The following is a 16,948-nucleotide window of genomic DNA, read 5'->3' on the forward strand; positions in this document are numbered from 1 at the left end:
CACTCTTTTTATCCCCTTTCCTTTCCTGCCTGACAACTCTATAATCCAGGGATGCTATCGGCCTTCCTTGCCATTACACTATGCTTCCATATGTCCATTCATGCCCTCAGCTCATCTTTATTCTACTTACTCTATGTCTATTTGCATATACATCTTTTAACAGAGCCAAATTTCAGTGCTGTACTTTTTTTTAAAAAAAGCTTTGAAAGACAAACTAGAGATTTTCATTTAATTTCTGCTTCCAGTTCCTTGTTCTGTATTTCCCTCAGGTTCCATGCAATGAAAGAAAGGATATGAACCAAGGGCAAGCAGAAGGCATTAGCTTAATTTGGCATCATGTTCAGCACATCACCATGAGTCAAAAGGCTCGATCATGTGCTGTTTTGTTCTATTTTCTATGTTCTCATTTCCCTACCAATCTCGTTTATGTCCTCCCAATAGCACTAACAAATCTCCTGCAACGATATTTAGTCTGCCCTGTTCAAGAGTAAACCATTCATCTTATACAGGTGCCACCTTCCACAGAATTGGTGCCAGTGTCCACCTCCTACACAAGAGAACAAAATTGATTGCTGAGTACTGATAAACTTCTGTTATTCTGATTGCAATAAATAGCTTCTAAAGTTACAGGATGGCAGGTCAGCTCAACCAATCAGAGCATGTATCCTGCATTACATGTGAAGTCATGGCACACCATGTACCCCAGAAGAACACAACTACAGAAAGGGTTGGTCTGCTCAAGCTCAAAACTCTGTTCAAGTTCCAAAAGTTGGACCTTTCACCAAGCAGCTTCCTCCCCCATACTAAAATAAGAGCCAAATAAAGAAAGCTACTCCTTGTGCAATTCTCCTCTTGCACAGTTTCAGAGTCTCCGACTGCTCTGCTCTCATGACATTTTCTCTAGTTATACCAGCTCTGGAGTCCTCACCTCACTTGCTCCTCTGGGAACTCTAGGCCTTGATTTTGTTTCAAATTGAGTAGGTTGTTCAGTCATTTCTTAATTTTAGGAAGAAGTTGCAGCGTCTAATCTAATGGCAAAGTATATTTGTGCATTGCTAATTTGTTTATGTCGAGTATCATCGGATCATCCATGATCTCACTGAATGGCAGAAGAGACTTGATGGGCTGAATGGCCTATTTCTACTCCTACATTTTATGGCCTTATGATTCACATCCATGATTCCACCAAATGGTTAATTCCCAAAGTTCTCTTTGTTCCCAAAGGAAACTATAGTTAGAAGGTTTGATACTAGCTGCAAATGGAGGAATAGAAAAGGAGATTTTCATGGTGCAATAACCAGTAATATAATTTGACACTGACAGCAACCTGGAGAATGTCATTGAATCTGAATTTTACCAGAGATTTAATTTATCACTTTGATCAATTCAAAGATTAAAAAATCCATGGGTAATAGTTTTCAAGTTGCTACATTCTACCCAAGACAAATTTATCAAATTCAGCAGAGGTGCATGATTTACATTTATCTATTAAGGTCGAATTAAAATATTATTCTACTTAACATAGTATTCTATTACTACATACCTAATCCAAATAAGGGAATTGTAAAATTCAGGGTCAATAGATTCTAAATCCTTAATTGTGAGCTTCTTGTTCAGCATACGCTTATAGAATGGTAATGAGAATCCGGTGTCAATAAATTTTCCATGGAAAAGAGCCTACGGAAAAAACACAATTGTACATTGAGTTGCTTGATAAAAGTAATGAAATGTCATACAGTAACCAATAAAATGCAGAACAGCAAGTAACCACACCAGTCTAATCAGATAAGTTAGTAACAACTAAACTTTTTAATTTAGATTCTCAGTGACTTCTGAGATGATGTGTGCCAGAAAGTCATCAGACAGAGGTATACAACTTAAATATTAATCCCAATAACAGAGAAAGGAGAAACTTGACCCAAGCCCAGAGCATACCCACCCAATACCACATTTGCATCAAAGGACTCTGGAACATCTACTGTTGGAGGATGGGGAATTTATTAACAAAACTAAATCAGACTCAAACACTGCATTTTAGAGCTTGATTTAAAACTCACTTTTCTGCAAGGTTCCCATATTCAGGAAACCAGATAATGGAAGGGAGTCAGTAACCACCTTTTCCACAGATGTGGTGGGCAGAAAGGTCTGAATCTCTTGTGTATGACTATGATGCCCTGTGGGCTAAAGGATGCAAGGTGTGTCTCAGCTGATCAGTCAAGGAACTTCTAAAATTTGCCTTTGCAGATTACAGTCTTCCCCTTTCCCAACCCAATCACTGCGCCATTTTTCTACAACATCAACTCTTCCACTTTAGATGATGTTTGAGCTGTCCCACTCAATCTACAATGTTCAATCTCCGTCACCCAGATTGCTGAAACCTGACCCCCAGGATTCCCAGTGCCACCTCCTGCCATTGATTTTCTCTTGTTGCTGTGTGCCAGGCTGCGAGTTTGGTTGCTGTGTGAAGAACGAATTTAACAAATGATAATGTAGTTTGCAGGTCTACTGACTATCAAACACAAATGTGTTCCATATTTTACACCTCAAAAATATTGATTACAGTTTTGTTGTTTCCTTGTTCAATTTTCTAAGGACAACATTGATTCACAAGCTTTTGATAAATTCTTCTAGATTACTGCAAGCATTACAAATAGGTTAAAATATCCCTCCCTGGAATCTGTCCAGAGGTTTGCTTCATTTAAAAATAAAATATTTGCACTTTCTCTGCTGCACAATTTTTCTAGAATGATCCTGTCAATACTGTCATTGAAAAACAAATCTGATTGATTTTCACAAATAGATAAACTTCAACATAAAATAGAATATTGCAACAAAATACTTGTTATAAGTAACTGAAAGAAACTGACAGGATTTTAATGTCTGCAAAGTCTATGTTATACATACAAAACGAGTGCATATATAAATCTGGTCAAACTTCAACAATCTTACATGACAGATTAGTGACAGTTCTGCTCCTGACGAATGCCAGAAGTTGACAGATAATCAGCCCTCAAATTGATGTTCACTGTTTGATCCATCTTCTCCACCAGGCGAACTAATATTTGTTACACTAGTGAGCCATATCAGTTGATTTCATAAAATGATCAATCACCTGTACTGCAGTAACTGCTTCAGTCATCTGCTTACTGAGAATGCTGCCACATAATGGAAGAGTCAAATCTAAAACTATGCTGCCCTGGTGAAAGTTGCTGCAAAACTAACCCAACTTCATACAAACATAAAAACAAATTGCTGGAAAAGCTCAGCAGATCTGGCAGCATCTGTGAAATAGGAGTTAATGTTTGGGGTCCAGTGACCCTTCCTCAGAACGTTCGGTTTTTATTCAGTTTCCGTATAGAAGTGCTTAAGTAAAGGATTCCCTCACTTTCAGAGATTCTTGATAGTCTCCACAATTAAGTTCTCAATGGAGCTACAGTGTTTAAAAATAACTCTACATATTTAAATTTGCTCCTGTGGAAATTCATAAACTCTGAGATCAGTGCTGAACAGAAGCCAAATGAATTCATGATTGCTGGTCTACTGTTTTACAATGTTCACACTGTCCTTTAGGGAGAGGTGGAAGGAAGACAATTATTAGCATTAGGAAATCATTTTAAAGAAGGACCTTGCATTAATGCATTGCCTTTCATGACCTCAGGATTTTTTGAAATGATTTAGAGCAAGGAAACTCCTTTTGAAGTGCAGTCACTGTTTTAAATAGTGAAACACAGCGACCAATTTGCACAGAGTAAAGGGTGAAATGGCACAATAATTTATTTCAGTAATATTGGGTGAGGGATAAATATTACCCCAGCACTGGGAGAACGTCCCTATTCTTCTTCCAGTAGTAAGCAAGCCTCAGTTTAATGTTTCATTTGTAAGGTGGTCCCTCCAGTAAATGGAGAACTGAGTACTACACTAAGTCAAGCATATCCAGGTCTCAAAAGGCTCAAACGAGCAGACCTGAAGGAATCTGAGAAATTTGAGTATTTCCTGCGAATAGCAAAAAAAAAGGGTTCTCATTACAATGAAGATGACTGCACTGCGTTCCGGAACGTAGCACACTTCAATGTTACCAGCTGCATCTCTTGCAAAGATTAAGATTCATTTGATGAGAAGAATTAAGTAATCTAGAAACTATTGGAGGAATATCAACATATCTCCAAACTTTTCCTCAGTGCACAACTATAATTATTATCGACCAGCTAAAGGACAGTCCAATGCTCAAGAGAGAAAAGACACTTGGGTAAATCAGACAGCAGATGAAATGCAGTCCTATGGAAATCACAAAAGCAGGAAGCAATTTTACAGTGCAATGTAATCTGCCTATGAACCTCAGTGCCAACAGGTCAACACTGCTCACAGAATTTACAGTGCAGGAGACTGTTCAAACTATTGGGTGTCACGGTGGCTAGCACTGCTGCCTCACAGCGCCAGAGACTCGGGTTCAATTCCCGACTCAGGCGACTGACTGTGTGGAGTTTGCACATTCTCCCCGTGTCTGCGTGGGTTTCCTCCCACAGTCCAAAGATGTGCAGGTCAGGTGAATTGGCCATGCTAAATGTTAGGTAAAAAGGGGTAAATGTAGGGGTATGGGTGGGTTGCGCTTCGGCAGGTCGGTGTGGACATGTTGGGCTGAAGGGCCTGTTTCCACACGAAGTAATCTAATTTAATCTATTGTACCTGCAAAGGCTCTGCAAATGAGCATCACAAGCCTTCTTCCATAACCATAATCATCTCATTTCCTCTTCATTCCCTCAACTGAGCGTGCCTCCTCCACCACATTTCCAGGCAGTATGCATTTACTCTCTCCTGATCTCACAATTTTGAGAACTTTATTGAACTACCTTTCGCCTCTCCAAGTCAGTCAGTCTAAGCATATTCTTAGCTGAAAATGTGTTGCTGGAAAAGCGCAGCAGGTCAGGCAGCATCCAAGGAGCTGGAGAATTGACGTTTCGGGCATGAGCCCTTCTCCTGCTCCTTGGATGCTGCCTGACCTGCTGCGCTTTTCCAGCAACATATTTTCAGCTCTGAACTCCAGCATCTGCAGTCCTCACTTTCTCCTCTAAGCATATTCTTATACAGCATAATGACATCACTAGCAAGGCCAGCATTTGTTGCCCATCGCTGGTTGTCCTTGAACTTATCAGCTCGGAGGCATTTCAGAGGACAGCTGAGAGTCAACCACATTGCTGTCAGTCTGGAGTCACATGTAGGCCAGACCAGATAAGGAGAGCAGATTTCCCTCCCTAAAAGACATTCATGAACCAGTTCTCTAATTATAACAGATTTCTAACTTCTGTTTTAAACGTATTCGTATTCTTCCTAAAGTTTGATGCTCAGAAGCGTACACAACACTATGCTGATGTCTAAAGGTTTAGTATAACCTCCTGTTTGGTACTCTGTGTCCCTATTAGTATAGGCAAGGATACTGTATGCTTCAACAACAACTTTCTTCATCAGTCCTGTCACCTTTAATCATTTGTGCCTTTATACACCTAGGTCTCTCTGTTCCTGTACATCCTTTAAAGCAATACCCTTTATTTTATATTGTCCCTCCAGGTCCTTCCTATCAGAATCAGTGACTTTACATTTCTCTGCAATGAATTTCATCCATCCATCATATCCCTTCTCTACCAACATATCAATGTCCTTTTGAAGTTCCACAGTGTCCTCTTCACAATTTACAATGCTTCATATTTTGTACTGCCCACAAACTTTAAAATTGTCCTGTATACTTAAAGATCCAGATTATTTATTTAACAACAGTAAAAGTAGGGATCCTACTACAACCTTCCTTCAGCCCGAAAATTATCCATTAATCCTTTCTGTTTCCTATCACTCAGCTAACTTGGTATTCTGAATGATGTGAAGTCTTCTGACCAATTCACAACCACTAATGAAGATACACAGAGCTCTAATGCCAACTCTCTTCAGCACTCTCCTACACTCTGATGCCTTTAATGTCGTCGATCCTGGAATTATAATCAAATATCAACAGATAAGAAGTTACTCAATATGAGATGATTCCAGGCAAAAACCAAGGTCTCAAAGTACATACTTTGCAATTTTCTGTTTGCTGATGACTGTGCACTGCTGCCAATTCAGAGTCAGTCAGGCAGTATAACATATGTTCAACAACTTCTGCCTTATAAACATCGGAAAGTAAACTGAAATAATGTACCAGCTTACTCCAGGAAAGCCCCTTCTCACTTTGAGTTTTCAGTTTTCAATTCACAAGCACAATCTGTCACAGCAGAAGACAGCACACTCTCTTAAGCGGTCTACATTAAGGATGAAACACATGCAAGAATTATCAAAGCGAGTGTAGCCTTTGAATATCAGTCCAGCAATGGAGAGATGCTGGTCTGCCTATCAAATAGTTTGTTGAGAGCAAAAGTCCTGCTTCATCTGTTCTGTGTGTACAAGACTTGGACTGTGTACCAACATACTGAGAAGTTGTTCAATCGTTTCCAGTTGATTTACTTTCGGAAACTTCTGAAAGTCAGATGGCGGAACAAACACCAGACAGGGAGGTTGACATGCCAAGCTTCACCAAACACCATCTGGAAACAGTTGCAATGCAGTGTGACTGGTAACATAAATCAGAGTGCCTGAAATTTGCTTCGCAAAGTGAACTTTAAGAACAGGTCAAGTCAAGGGTGTGCTCTTACTATAAACAAAAGGAAGTGCTCCAAGAACACTGACGGCTTTACATAAGAGCTTCCAACTTCAAGTCCTGGTAGAAGATTGCCCAGGTTTGTGATATTAGGGAGTAACCAAGTGAAACAAAAACTATTTGCTTCCTTTGAAAGTAAGCAACTGTCAGAAACAGGGAGAAATCAAAGCAGAGACAAATCTTGAGCCAACAACTCATTCAAAATACAACCATCTATCATATCCTGTCCTTTTCTGGATGGAGATCAGCCTAACAACCAACCCATATGGTCAACATGGTCACCATGAGTTATACAACAAAACCTTTAGAGATGCCAGTTAGGACCACAGAGAACAGGATCTACGGTTGCCTAACATAGTGTTGTGGTACACCCTGCTGACTTTATCCTCTTCCTCACAGGCAGCAAGAATAAATTGTAGTTTACGCATTTCACCAATTTAGCATTTTTTCAGAAGTTTCTTTTTAAATCTAATTATCATTCTAGTTTAAATTACAGATAGATTAAATGAACTATTTTCCACATCACCCCTCCCATTGACTAATCTCATTAAAGCATTGATGAAACCTTGCTATCCCCAAATCTCCTAGCATTCCTATTTGGGAACGTAGAGAAAATACCACAACATTGTTCCGATTTCCTGAGGTGTTAAGATTTTCCTAAGCAAACTGTTGCACAGGTATTAAACTACCATGGCCCTGCTAGTATCACTGAAACTGTGTATTCGATGGCATGCAAAATTGTAGCTTAGGGACTGGCCTTTAGGTTTTCAAAAACATTTCTGACCTCACTTCATTAACTTCTGTAGACATTCAATCGAAGATGAGAAACTCTTTGCAATCACATTCTATCAGTATGCTAATATTTTAATTTGTGAAAGTAAATGGACTATAGTATGATGTAGAAAATTCTGGAATGCAAATTATAATATTCGAACAGCATCTCATTTCAGACTTATTCCCATAACAAGAATACTCAAAGGGATTTGAAGCTCATCATCCACAAACTCGCATGAACGTTTAACTGATTAACTATCTACTCACCATTGCAATAAATCTTCCAATGAAACAAAAATATGATAGGTGATCTGGATTTATCGTGGATGCTGGATTTATCTGCAAACAATAGTTGCTCTTGCCAGCGTACTCAAAAAGACAATACATCGGATTTAACACCTCATGGGATAGTAGAAAAAACCATTCTCTGTGCAAAGAAAATTAAACATCACTGTTAAAATATACCATCTATCGCTTGATAGTTTAAAAAAGTCAACATTCCAATATCTTCTACATTACAAAAATGGAATTTCCACTCTACAAGTTTGAAAGGTAATAGATGAAACAATTATTAAATTGCAAGAATAACAACTTCTTAGGAAAATGCTGACAAGACTCAGCATGTCTGATTGTTACACTTTCTGCAGATACTAATTTAACATTGTAGGTCTATGGTCTTTAAATATTCAAACTGAATTATTCACTATTTTCTCTGTGCACATGGGATACCTATCCTGTACCAATCCAATTGCAGTTCCATCAATTTTTGTATTTATTTTAGATTTAAAGAACCTGCAGTTTTTTGCTTTTCTAATAATCTATTTCATCTTTAGACAAGCTTGGGCAACCTATTGCAACCAAACCTGCAATTTAACAAAATTCAATTCACTCAAAATAAATGGTTTTTGTGAAATCATTTAGCGGATTCCGAATGTTTTGAACTAACCTCAACATTTTTTTAAAAAAGACAATTTTTATAGCTTTCAGAAGTTGTGTGTAGATCATAAAATTCATGTACAGATTGGATCCAGCCTAGATTGTTGTGAGAAACTGAGATGGAGATACCTCAACTGTGACAGTTGTTCAAATGTCCTTGGACATGAAAGTGGCTCAAAGAAGTTGGACAATTTCAAGTATTACCATCCTGTTCAAAACAGAGAAGAGGGATGAACCTGGTTTACAAAGACCAGTCTAATGTCAATAGTAGGAAAGTATTAGAAACTACTGTCACAAAGGAAATGGTTTCTCACTTGAAGAAACATGGGTTAACAAGGGACATGAAACAGATATTTTAAAGGAAAATACATCTAATTAATCAGAGTTATTTGATGAAATAACGAATGCTAAAGAAAGCAATGCAGTAGGTATTTTATCAATGGATTTATAAAAAGGATTTTAAGTACAGCATAACCAGACATATCCAGAACAATGAAGTTTATGATGTTAAAGAGACGACAGTAACATAGTAATTACATTATAAAGAGATAGAATGCAAAGCATAGTGGTGAAAAGGTAGTTTTTTTTAAGACTAGAAAGGTGTTTGCATTGGAGTTCTCTAGGGTCAGTAATAAACCATTGCTTTTTCTTTTATACTGGCCCTGGCTTGGGTCTAGGAAGTACAATTTTGAAATCTAAATACGATGTAAAACAAAGCATGACCGTAGCAGTTGCCACGATACTTCACTTTCTAAATTGGCGATTGAATACATAAAGGAGCCAAACCTTTATAAATCTCTGGTTAAGTCTCAGCTGGAACATTTCAATATCAGCAGCTTAGAACAGGCACATAAGAAATTTATCCATCTGATACTAGGGATAAGGAACTTAAATTATGTGCAGAGATTGAAGCAGCAGGAATTGTTCTCCTTCTCTGCACAATAGGTAATATTGATGAGTAGAGATAAGTAAGTGGGTCAGTAGCCAGAAATCAAAAATTTATAATTATTTGTAAAGGAGCTAGAGGGAAATGAGATTAAACTCTAATCACACAGGTTATTAAGATCAGGAATGCACTGCATGAAAGGATTTGCACTTGAAAACAGCTAATTTGTGAAGTTATATGAAAATGCTAAGGTCTGGGACTATATTGGACAGCTCTTTCAAACAATCAATACAGGCATAGTGGGTTGTATGTCTTTTGCCAAGTAGCAAGTATTTTTAAACTCCAAACAAAGAGTCTTCATATAAATAATGAATTAGTTTTACAAATATAAATTCAAATGTAACCTGGCACATTAGGATTTTTACAGACAGTAAAAACAATAGGTTCTTACTAAGTGCTTTGTTTTAACAAATGTGATTTGAAATTAAGACCTTTATTTGCAAACCACTGTAAAGGAGTTTTACCTGGCCAACCCACCGTAATCCAGTCCCTCCTCTCCCCTAAATATTACATATAATCGTCTTCGAAGGTCATACGGTTTTAAGGCCATGATCTGTTCAAAAAAATCATTTTTACTAAGGCTTTGTTTTGCATATATCAAAAACAGTGAAACATACAACATAAAATTGCATTTTTCTATAAGGAACAATGGCCAAGTTTACTGAAATTGAAGTACTGGATCAGAAATTTAAGTGTACCACAGCAGTAACTTTGGCAGGTGTACGCCAACAGGGCTAAAAAATAACTTGTGACTTTAATAAATCATCTGAGTCAGCTCTGGTGGTCATAAGGGGCACATAATTCTAATATAATTGACAGGATTACTAGGCACGGACTTTCAGGGTGATAAATCACAACTGTGCTACGACAGAAGTTGGACGAGTGCATCGTCTCTCTCTCTCTCTCTCTCCCTCTCGTCCCACTACTCCACTGGTCACAACAAATGTGAATTTACTATCCAGTGACCAATATGACCAACTATATACATTGTACTTCATCTACATTAGAATCATGATGAAAAGATACATGATTTTCACCTTATTAAACATTTCTTTAATAAACAAACTCTTGATTTATTATAAAAATGACATTTGACAAAAAAGTAAAATTATTAATTATTTGAAATAAGAACTAAATATTTATCCTTCTAAGTGTCCCAACACACATGCTAGTTAAAGAAAAAGAATCTACCTCTGTACAGTGTAATTTTGGAAAAATATCTTTGGCCAATTGGTTGTTAGCTCTTGGAGATAAAATATGATAAATGCACCAGATTCAGTCTGGTACCTTTGCATTCAGAGGAAGCCTTCCACAAGCCTCTTAGAGAACTGCTTTTTTTTTTGCAGTTCTTCTTCTGTTTCAGTTCTCTCACATAATTCTCAAAAGAGAAAGGTGGCAAAGGCTGAGCTGGGGATCTTGTCTTTTCACAGGCTACATACTAACTGAACTCCAAAAAGATGTGAAAAACTACAAGTCCTGACAACATAAAACTTATTAATCTGACCTGCCATCTGTCCAAGCAGTTCCAGTCTGTCTAACCTGGCTGCTTACTTTCCTTAAGACATACAACCTCCACTATCATTTCAGTGGTCGTTTTTTAACAAAAAAAAACGGTCCAGATATATCCTCAGTGCTTTCAACAAATAAACTTTCATAATCATTAAATCACACTATATAAAAAAGGCCCATCAAGTTTAGACTGACTAAACTACAATGAATCTACACTAGTCCTACTTCCCAGCACTTGGCCCATAGCCTTGAATGTTATGACATCCAAATATTTTTGAAAAGTTGTAAGGCTTCTGCCGCAACTACCCTTCTGGGCAGTGCATTCCAGAGTTTCTGTCTCTGTGTAAAAGGAAAACTTTCCTTTTAACCTCCTGCCTTTCTCCTGGTTTTGACTGTTGAAATAAGAGTCCTTCTATTCATCCTTTCATAGAGATGTACAGCATGGAAACTGACCCTTCGGTCCAACCCATCCATGCCGATCAGATATGCCAACCCAATCTAGTCCCACCTGCCAGCACCCACCTCATATCCCTCCAAACCCTTCCTATTCATATACCCATCCAAATGCCTCTTCAATGTTGCAATTGTACCAGCCTCCACCACTTCCTCTGGCAGCTCATTCCATACCCGTACCACCCCCTGCATGAAAAAGTTGCCCCTTAGGTCTCTTTTATATCTTTCCCCTCTCACCCTAAACCTATGCCGTCTAGTTCTGGAATCACCCACCCCAGGGAAGAGACTTTGTCTATTTTCCCTATCCATGCCCCTCATAATTTTGTAAACCTCGAGAAGGTCACCCCTCAGCCTCCGACGCTCCAAGGAAAACAGCCCCAGCCTGTTTAACCTCTCCCTATAGCTCAAATCCTCCAACCCTGGCAACATCCTTGTAAAGCTTTTCTGAACCCTTTCAAGTTTCACAACATCTTTCCGATAGGAAGGAGACCAGACCTGCATGCAATATTCCAACAGTGGCCTAACCAATGCCCTGTATAGCCGCAACATGACCTCCCAACGCCTGTACTCAATACTCTGACCAATAAAAGAAAGCATTTTAAACGTCTTCTTCACTATCCTATCTACCTGTGACTCCACTTTCAAGGAGCTATGAACCTGCACTCCAAGGTCTCTTTGTTCAGCAATACTCCCTAGGACCTTACCATTAAGTGTATAAGTCCTGCAAAGATTTGCTTTCCCAAAATGCAGCAACTTGCATTTATCTGAATTAAACTCCATCTGCTACTTCTCAGCTCATTGACCCATCTGGTCAAGATCCTGTTGTAATCTGAGGTTTCCCTCTTTGCTGTCCACTACACTTCCAATTTTGGTGTCATCTGCAAACTTACTAACTGTACCTCTTATGCTCTCAACTAAATCATTTAAGTAAACGTCAAAAAGTAGAGGACCCAGCACCGATCCTTGTGGCACTCCACATCACAGGCCTCTAGTCTGAAAAACAACCCTCCACCACCACCCTCTGTCTTCTCAATGTCCCGCACAATCTTAACACACCTCAATCAGATCCCTCCTCAGCCTTCTTTGCTCTAAAGAAAACAACACGAGTTTATCAAGCCTCTCTTCAAAGCTAAAAGGCCCAATCCCAGGCAACTTGCTGGTGAATCTCCTCTGAGCACCCTCCAGTACAATCACAATGTTCCTGCACACAGTACTCCAGCCAAACCAAAGTCCTATACAGCTCCAACATAACCTCCCTGCTCTAATAATCTATGCCATGATTGAAGCAGGCAAGTGTCCCATATGCCTTCACAACTACTCTATTAATCTGCCTTCTAGAACCTGTGGACAAGCACACCATGATACATCTGTTTCTCTGAGCTTCCTAGTGTCCTCCATTCATTGAGTGCTTCCTTTTCTTGTTAGTTTTTCCAAAGTGACACTTTTTGGAATAAGTGACACCTGACACTTTTTGACAGTTAAATGCCATGGCTTGAAGTCATTTGTACTAGTTTCTGCCCGCCTCTGCTCACACTAGTGCACCGGGTTTTAGTGTTGCACAGTGTAGCGACGGGAAAGGGTTGGGGGCGTTGGTGAGTGTGTGCGCGCATGCCGTGAGAGAGTTAGCAGGTGGTGTCTGGGTGGGATGCTCTTTGGAGGAGTGGTGTGGACTTCATGAGCCAAATGGCATTCTTCCACACTGTAGGAATTCTAAAGACTTATGATAGTGCCACAAGGGAACATTTTCACCTCAATTTTAATTCATGTTCAACTCCTCTCATTACCTCACGTCTTACTCTTTCTGCAGCTTTCTCCAGATCCACAATCCTTCAAGTTCTGAGCACTTCTCCAACTCCGTCCACCTACCTACACCAACCCTCATCATCCTCCCACTGATGATCTTACCACTGGCTACCAAGAGGCTTATACTCTGGAAAACTCTGTACAATTAATTTAACATGTACATGTGTGCAGTGTAAAAATATTACTTATGTACAGATTTAGAGGATATTCAAACACCAGTTGTTATACAACAATGGTGTAGTCAAAACACAAAAAGGTTCTTGATGTTATCCATAATCTAAGAATTAGAATTTGCTTTATTGTCACATGTACTCAAATGAGCACAGTGAGAAGTTTACAAGTCGCCAGATATGGCATCAACTTAGGTCCAAGGTACTTAGGATTCACATTCTTAGGAATAAATTAGAAAAATACAAAATCATAGGAATAATATAGAAAAATAAAAGGAATAAAAAGTTCAGAATTACAGTCCTTCTACCCATGCTGACATTTATTCTCCAAACTACAAAAAGAATGAAAAGAATTAGCTTTGTTATAATAGATTAAAATTTCTCTATTCTCAAAAATGACCTTGCATTCCAGTTTGCAGATGCTAACTGCCAAAATTATCACATTCTCCAATAATGTTCAGAACAGGTATGTTTAACATATCTACAGCTTACACACTACCATATGCTACAATTATATGCAGATATGCAGTCAGGCCAATTTGGCTGCAGTGGTTCTCTATTCTCTCATTTATGAAATTACTGAACACAATGCACGTGCCCTTATATCAAAATAAGAGGGCATACTGTCAAAAGTGACCTTTGACAGAAGTAACAGGTTGTAGTCAGTTATATCTGGTTTATTGATATGATGTAAACTGATTAAGTGAATTTTTCTAACACTGAAAACCAGTGAGGATTCAGTTTGACCTTTGAATTAAAGTTTACTTCCATCCAAACGTGGATCAATTGGGTGGCATGGTGGCTCAGTGGTTAGCACTGCTGCCTCACAGTGCCAGGGACCTGGGTTCAATTCCCGCCTCAGGCAAATGTCTGTGTGGAGTTTGCACACACTCCCAGTGTCTGCGTGAGTTTCCTCCGGGTGCTCCGGTTTCCTCCCACAGTCCAAAGATGTGCAGGTCAGGTGAACTGGCCATGCTAAATTGGCTATAGTGTTAGGTGCATTAGTCAGGGGGGATGGGTTGCTCTTTGGAGGGCCGGTGTGGATTTGTTGGGCCGAAGAGCCTGTTTCCACACTGTAGGGAATCTAATCTAAATCAATTATTTTAGCACGTATGCATCATTAAATTGAACGTATACAGTGACTGCATAACAATAACTTTTCTCCACTAGTGCCATGCCTCACCCAACATATGATTGTTAACACCAACCTGAATTATTCAAATAATATACGCACCACCCTTCATAAATTTTAATACATCCTGTACTGTGGTGCTACATGTAGACAGAACGACAAGGGGAGGGGCCATTTTTGATTTGGTGCTCTGCAACGAGCCAGGACAGGTGTCAGATCTCGCGATGGGAGAGAACTTTGGTGAAAGTGATCACAACTGCCTCACATTTAGCACAACCTTGGAGAGTAAAAGGAGCAGTTACCGAGGGAAGATATTTAAATGGGGAAAAGGAAATTATGACGCTATCAGACAGGAGTTGGGAAGTACAGACTGGGAGCAATTGTTCCACAGAAAGTCTCGACATGTCTGCTGTGTCCTATTTAAGGAGCAGTTGTTGCGAGTGATGCACAAATTTGTTCCTCTGAGACAGGTAAGGGGTAAGATTAAGGAACCTTGGATGACAAGAACAGAGGAACTTCTCGTCAAAAGGAAGAAGGCAGCTTATGCAAGGAGGAGAAGGCAAGAATCTAGCACAGCTTTAGAGGAATACAGGCTAGCTAGAAAGGAACTCAGAATTGGACTGAGGAGAGCCAGGAGGGGGCACGAAAAAGCCTTGGCAAGAAGGATCAGGGAGAACTCAAAGGCATTTTACTCGTATGTGAGGAATAAGAGAACGATCAGGGAGAAGGTAGGGCCGATCAGGGATAGCATACGGAACTTGTGCGTGGAGTCTAAGCAAATAGCGGAAGCCGTAAATGAGTTTTTTGCTTCAGTTTTGACCAAGGAAAGGGAACTCGTTGTAAATGAAAACTTAGAGGAGCTGGAATACAGTCTTGGCCAGATCAGGATTAATGAAGTTGATGTGCTAGAAATTTTGGAAAAACATTAAGATCGATAATCACCAGGGCCAGACCAGATTATTCTAGGCTGCTCCAGGAAGCGGGAAAGGCGATTGCTAAGCCGCCAGCAAGAATATTTGCCTCCTCACTCTCCACAGGAGTTGTACTGGAAGATTGGAAGGATCCTGCCTCTCAAATCTTATTGAGTACTTGGAGAAGGTGTCAAGGCAAGTCAATGATGGTCGAGCAGTAGATGTAGTGTATATGGACTTCAGCAAGGCATTTGATAAGGTCCCCCGTGGTAGGCTCATTCATAAAGTCAGGAAGTATGGGATACAGGGAGATTTGGCTATCTGGATTCAGAATTGGCTGACTAACAGAAGGCGGAGAATGGTTGTAGATGGAAAGTATTCTGCCTGGAGAACAGTGTTGAGTGGGGTCCCGCAGGGCTCTGTTCTTGGGCCTCTGCTCTTTGTAGTTTTTATAAATGACTTTGGTGAGAAGGTTGAGGGGTGGGTTAGTAAATTTGCAGGTGACACAAAGGTTGGAGGTGCTGTCAATAGTATACTGCAATGCAACAGACAAGATACAGAGCTGGGCTGAGAAATGGCAGATGGAGTTCAACCTGGTTAAATGCGAAGTGATGCACTTTGGAAGGTCGAACCAGAATGCTGAATATAGGATTAAAGACAGGATTCTTGGCAGTGTGGAGGAACAGAGGGATATGGGTGTTCAAGTACATAGATCCCTCAAAGTTGCCACCCAAGTGGATAGGGTTGTCCAGAAAGCATATGGTGTTCTGGGCTTTCATTAACAGGGGATCGAGTTTAAGAGCTGCAAGGTTTTGCTGCAGCTCTACAAGTCCCTGGTGAGACGACACTTGGAATATTGTGTACAGTTCTGGTCGCCCTACTATAGGAAAGAGTAGGGTGCAAAGGAGGTTAACCAGGATGCTGCCTGGACTGGAGGGCTTGCATTATGAAGAAAGGTTGAAAAAGCCCGGACTTTTCTCTCCGGAGAGAAGGAAGGAGGAAGAGAGGAGACCTGATCGAGGTGTCCAAAATAATGAAAGGAATAGATAGAGTCAATAGCCAGAGACTTTTCCCCAGTGCAGGATTGACTGGTATGAGAAATCAGTTTGAAGATATTAGGAGGAAGGTATAAAGGACACGTCAGAGGTAGGTTCTTTACGCAGAGAGTTGTGAATGCATGGAATGCATTGCCAGCTGTGGTGGTGGAAGCAGAGTCATTGGGGACATTTAAGCGACTGCTGGACATGCACATGGATAGCAGTGAGTTGAGGGGTGCATAGGTTAAGTTACTATATTTTATATTGGGTTTAATTCTCGGCACAACATCGTGGGCCAAAGAGCCTATTCTGTGCTGTACTTTTCTATGTTCCATGTTCTAATGCAGTGGCAAGAAATTAACACATTGGGTGAAGCTTGGGCAACTGACATGAGGAGATGGAGAAGAACAATCTTCTAGCATTACAGTGATCCAAAAACAAGAGAAGCTAAAAGCAGCAATAGTGCTGCCTACCTACTCACTTTCCATTCTCTACCTAAACTATTTAGATTTAGATAAGCGAGACATGTCTCAATAAAGTGTGCAAATCCTCTCATTGTGTAAGCAGATATTCTGTGGAATTCTCAGTTATTTGGTTT

At 39.8% G+C, this 16,948-nt stretch overlaps 1 protein-coding gene across 4 annotated transcripts in view; it reads right to left on the reverse strand.

The window, feature by feature from the left end:
* LOC140477078 (NEDD4-like E3 ubiquitin-protein ligase WWP1) overlaps nt 1–16,948 on the reverse strand; it is a 151,972-nt gene that overhangs the window by 24,981 nt on the left and 110,043 nt on the right. For all 4 annotated transcript variants that reach the window (XM_072570304.1, XM_072570306.1, XM_072570305.1 and 1 more), the window contains 3 exons: nt 9,800–9,888; nt 7,721–7,880; nt 1,544–1,677 (listed from right to left, as the gene is read on the reverse strand). In XM_072570304.1, the coding sequence (XP_072426405.1) occupies nt 1,544–1,677; nt 7,721–7,880; nt 9,800–9,888 (383 nt within the window). The remainder of the gene's footprint in view (nt 1–1,543; nt 1,678–7,720; nt 7,881–9,799; nt 9,889–16,948) is intronic.

Source organism: Chiloscyllium punctatum, chromosome 5, assembly GCF_047496795.1.
Source record: "Chiloscyllium punctatum isolate Juve2018m chromosome 5, sChiPun1.3, whole genome shotgun sequence".
Lineage (NCBI taxonomy): Eukaryota > Metazoa > Chordata > Chondrichthyes > Orectolobiformes > Hemiscylliidae > Chiloscyllium > Chiloscyllium punctatum.